The following is a 5,633-nucleotide window of genomic DNA, read 5'->3' as shown; positions in this document are numbered from 1 at the left end:
ACACACACTTTCAAAAGCAATTGACCTGCCTCTTTAGTTTAGACTAGAGCATGGGAGGAAACTGAAGTACCTGGAGGAAACCAAAGCAGTCACAATGAGACTATAAACAATTCTTAGAGCCTTAGATGTACTACATTTATTTTCTTATCAAGAAAAAGTACTTTTTTCATTTTGTAAAATTCAGTATTTTTTTTTTATTCAAGGGGCATCATGCATCAAGAGACCCACAACAAGCTGGTCCTGTTCGTCTACATTTTTACTTTTATCACAGGTCTGCCTTCTAACTTGTTGGCATTCTACACGTTCCTAATGAAGGTGCGCCAGAAGGCAACGCCCGTAGACATACTTCTCCTCAACTTGACTGTTTCTGACCTTATCCTACTAATGTTTCTGCCTTTCAAGATGGATGAAGCCGCTTCCAATATGACTTGGAGGCTACCGCAGTTCCTCTGCCCACTCACTGGTTTCTGCTACTACAGCAGCATCTACATCAGTACCCTGTTCCTCACAGCTCTAAGTGTGGACCGCTATATCGGAGTAGCTTACCCTATCAAATACAAGCTTAACCGCAAGCCTATGTATGCTATAGTAGCAAGCATCAGCATATGGATTCTGGCTTGTGCTAATTGTAGCATTGTCTATATTGTGCAATACAAAATTCCACTGAGTACAAACCTTTCTGACAATTTCACATGTTATGAACAATTTTCCAAGGAACAGCTAGATGTCCTTCTCCCAGTAAGACTGCAATTAGGCTTGGTGCTCTTCTTCCTCCCATTCGTAGTAACAGTTTTCTGCTATGTGAACTTCATCAGAATTTTAATGTCTCTTCCCAACATAGCGGCCAAGAGAAAGAAGAGAGCCATAGGCCTGGCAGTGGCCACTCTCACCAATTTTATCATCTGTTTCTCTCCTTATAACATCTCCCACATTGTTGGCTTTATACAAGATAAAAGCCCATCATGGAAGGTGGGTGCTTTGCTACTTAGCACATTTAATGCAAGTTTGGACCCAATTGTTTTCTACTTCTCTTCTTCAGCTGTTCAAGAAGTGGCTTGCAATTGTATCGTTGGAATATCAAGAAAAGTTAGGACCATCTTCCCCCGCAGGTCTCTCTGCTCTTCATCTTGTGATATTTCGTTCAAGGAAAGTAGTGTGGATAGATCTTCAACATAAGGCTTTGGAAGCTGAAGGCATCTCAGTAATATAAAAATAATTTCTTACAAAAACTTTGCTTTGTAAAAAGCCTGCAAAACTGGTTGGAGGTGAAAGCCTCACGTCATTAAAAATGGTCTATATTTAATATACAGGACTATAAATAAAGATGTAGAGACATTGAACAGTAGGTTCTATGCCAAATCCTGACTGGTTACAAAGATACTGAAATTCCTGTACACACCTTGATGGTAACGTTTGGATCTTCCCTATTAGTTTATGATCTTCTTCTTCATCCTAAGAACAATTTACTTACCCAAATGATACCGCCTGACCTAAAATATAAGTAACTTGTCTCAACATTCCACAATGTCTTTTGGGTTTATGTTGAAAGAAGAAAACCGTTATGACTATATGTACAGAATTATTTTTTTATGAAAACTTATTAGGGGGCGTATTTATCAAAGGTCGAATGATAGAGTTTTTTTACTACAGAGCTTAACTGTTATCTGCTGTGTATCCTGTGCCTTTTCTTCTTTTTACAGCTTAAATGGCTGCCCCCATGGCTACACAGCAGCCTGTTTATATAAACTATAGTAGTACTTATCTGTTATCTACTGTGTATCCTGTGCTTGAATTGCTGCCCCTGTGGCTACACAGCAGCTTGTTTATATAAACTATAGTAGTACTTATCTGTTATCTACTGTGTATCCTGTGCTTGAATTGCTGCCCCTGTGGCTACACAGCAGCTTGTTTATATAAACTATAGTAGTACTTATCTGTTATCTACTGTGTATCCTGTGCTTGAATGGCTGCCCCCATGGCTACACAGGAGCTTGTTTAAATAAACTATAGTAGTACTTATCTGTTAACTACTGTGTATCCTGTGCTTGAATGGCTGCCCCATGGCTACACAACAGCTTGTTTATATAAACTATAGTAGTACTTATCTGTTATCTACTGTGTATCCTGTGCTTGAATGGCTGCCCCATGGCTACACAACAGCTTGTTTATATAAACTATAGTAGTACTCATCTGTTATCTACTTTGTATCCTGTGCTTGAATGGCTGCCCCCATGGCTACACAACAGCTTGTTTATATTAACTATAATAGTACTTATCTGTTATCTACTGTGTATCCTGTGCTTGAATGGCTGTCCCCATGGCTACACAGCAGCTTGTTTATATAAACTATAGTAGTACTTATCTGTTATCTACTGTGTATCCTGTGCTTGAATGGCTGCCCCCATGGCTACATAGCAGCTTGTTTATATAAACTATAGTAGTACTTATCTGTTATCTACTGTGTATCCTGTGCTTGAATGGCTGTCCCCATGGCTACACAGCAGCTTGTTTATATAAACTATAGTAGTACTTATCTGTTATCTACTGTGTATCCTGTGCTTGAATGACTGCCCCCATGGCTACACAGCAGCTTGTTTATATAAACTATAGTAGTACTTATCTGTTATCTACTGTGTATCCTGTGCTTGAATGGCTGCCCCCATGGCTACACAGCAGCTTGTTTATATAAACTATAGTAGTGTTTCTGAAGCAAACACATCAGTGCAGCACAACATTACATTATATTTTCATTAGTTTATGGCCGATTCCAGCATTAAAACCACCTGAGGTGGCATTTGTGATACTGCCCTCCGTCCTTGCCACCTGCACTTACCTATATATGGCCAGTGGGGTTCCAGAGAGACTGCATAACTAGCGTAGAGAACGTAATTGAACTCTCTGCACTAGAAAAGTTGAATTTCCAGTGTAATTACCAGGTTCTCACTTTTTGCCTCATAGCAGAAATGCCCCAGAGAGTTGTCATTTCCATACTTTCAGCTTTGTGAGTTGGCTGAAAGACAGAAGGAATGGAAGACTGAATGACTAAATTATAAGTAGAAGAAAGGATTCTTAGCCAGCTGAATCCCATATAGGATACATTCTATACCAGCCCAAATCCACCATCGCTTTGAAAGTGAAGATCTATGCCTCTAGAGATCCTCAATGGCTTAATTCTCTCAATAGGAACCCTAAACACTGAGCATGTGCAGTGTCACTGACACTCAAAGAATGGGAAGTTCCACTATACGACTCTGAAGGCACGGGCCACTGCTATTATAGGGCTGCGGGACCTCTCAGTTGGTACAGTAATTTTTGAGTCATGGATCTTTTTTTAGTCATGGTGTTTTTTAGGCTTTAGTTCTCTTTATCTAGTTTGCACCATTATTTTTATCTAGTTTAGTAGGTATGTTTATATTGGCTGGTAGGGTTGCCTCGCCTCCCGTTGCTTCAAAAAGTCGCAAGTCTATCTTTCAGGACCTTTGCAGGTATCGCCTCCAGACCTCTAAAGCCACAGCTACCAAAATAACTCACAGTTGAGCATCAGCTCTTTGTTGGGATACAAGTCTACTGTGAAACCACAATGGTTGACCTTTATGGAATTTTAAGGAATAAAATGTGTTGGATTTCATTGATGTTGCCATGATTCTACCCATCAGTGTAGCTCTGGCAGTACCCACCAGCCATCCATACATGAGAAAACAATGGCTGCATCCTGGTACCGTATATACTCGAGTATAAGCCGAGTTTTTCAGCCCCCAAAATATGCTGAAAAACTTTAACTCGGCTTATACTCGGGTCAAGCGCAAAAACGGTCGCCGGCGTCCAAGAATAGTCTCCAAGAATATTCGCCAGCGTCCAAGAATGGTCGCCGGCACCTCCAATGGGAGCAGAAACCCTCAATTTTTTTATTGAAACTTACCAGAAGCTGCTGCATTTCTCACCCTAGGCTTATACTCGAGTCAATAAGCTTTCCCAGTTTTTGGAGGTAAAATTAGGTACCTCGGCTTATACTCAGGACGGCTTATACTCAAGAATATACGGTATGTCCCTTCCTTGAGCTTGATGAATGATGAGCAAAAGTGAGAGCCTTGAAAGTCAGTTGCCAGCTTTTGTGATGTATGTATATTTGTATGACTATGAAGATTTTCATTCATCCAGGTCATGGTATATCTAGTATAAATAATTCTGAATAAATTCGCCCATCACTAGTGTGGGAAGTTCTCGGCATATAAACTCTTCCACTAATCCAATCACAATGGCACATTGTAACTCTTCAGAGAGGTGACATCTGAAACTCACAGAGGTGTAGATCCTGTGTAGTTACTGTGATAGGATTACCAAGGTATCATGCAACTCCTAGAAACAGGTGTTATTTGTGAGAGGTGTATGAATGGATGTGTAATGTGTTCTGAAACTGCCGGGGTACAGATTCGGGATGCACCGAAGCTACTATTTTGGATTCTGCCGAACCCCCGAATCCTTCTGGAAAGATTCGGCTGAATACCAAACCGAATCCGCTTCCTAATTTACATATGCAAATTAGGGGTGGGAAGGGGAAAACATTTTTTACTTCCTTGTTTTGTGACAAAAAGTCACATGATTTCCCTTCCCGCTCCCAATTTGCATGTGCAAATTAGGATTCGAATTTGGTTCGGCCGGGCAGAAAGATTCGGCCGAATCCTGATGAAAAAGGCTGGATCCTGGCCGAATCCTGGATTTGGTGCATCCTTAGTACAGATGTTAGAACAGCATTGTATGTAGCAGACAGGTGGTGTTGAAGGTGTTCAGGGATGGTTTCTCCACCTTGACATAAATCGACTCTTTATGCCTCAATCAAACCAGCGGTCTTCTTTATGTACGATATAGACATGTTATCTTTAAAGGAGTTGCATGATGCCTTGGTAATCCTATCACAGTAACTACACAGGATCACACCTCTGTGAGTTTCACCTCTCTGAAGAGTTTCAATGTGCCATTGTGATTGGATTAGTGGAAGAGTTTATATGCCGAGAACTTCCCACACCAGTCAGTTGTACTGAAGAAGCTGCTCGGATGAGTAGTGAAATGTCTTCATTGATTACTCAGCAAGTCCAGTTGTTTTAAAATTAATTACTTATACTAGATATGTATATTTGTAAATATATATTTTAATTGCAACCATTTCTAATTTGAAAAGTGCAATTGTCTTTTTTTAAATACTGTATACATTTACTGGATATATTTTAATGGCTGAAATAAAAATAAACCAATTTTTTTACACAGATACTGTATATATATATATATATATATATATATATATATATATATATATATATATATTATATATACACTCATTTAAGCCTTTTTATCTGTGTAGATGTGGCACAAGCTGCATTTGGCATGGCAAGTAACATGGCAGATATGTCAGAGATGTTCATTTTTCATAGCCTACTTTCATTTACTACATCTTCCAGTGTGTCAGCTAGCTTTATGTTAGTTCTTAGTGATTTTTTCACTCCCTACGTTGAAAGATCTGTTCCATGTGCACAGTCAGACTATTATCCCACTATTACTATAGGCACCATCTCTCCCTACTATACCTGCTATCCCACAGTCACACTCCCTTCCCAGATACTATTATCCACTGTTACTAT

General features: G+C 39.6%; 1 protein-coding gene across 1 annotated transcript; it reads left to right on the top strand.

The window, feature by feature from the left end:
- Positions 1-206: 206 nt before the first annotated feature.
- On the top strand, positions 207-1,639 carry LOC108706101 (free fatty acid receptor 2). The gene has a single exon (XM_018242755.2). The coding sequence runs from the start codon at positions 211-213 to the stop codon at positions 1,174-1,176; it is 966 nt and encodes a 321-aa protein (XP_018098244.2). The 5' UTR covers positions 207-210; the 3' UTR covers positions 1,177-1,639.
- Positions 1,640-5,633: the final 3,994 nt, after the last annotated feature.

The sequence above is a fragment of the Xenopus laevis genome, chromosome 7S (assembly GCF_017654675.1).
Source record: "Xenopus laevis strain J_2021 chromosome 7S, Xenopus_laevis_v10.1, whole genome shotgun sequence".
Taxonomy (NCBI): Eukaryota; Metazoa; Chordata; class Amphibia; order Anura; family Pipidae; genus Xenopus; species Xenopus laevis.
This window is presented reverse-complemented; position numbering and strand designations above follow the sequence as displayed.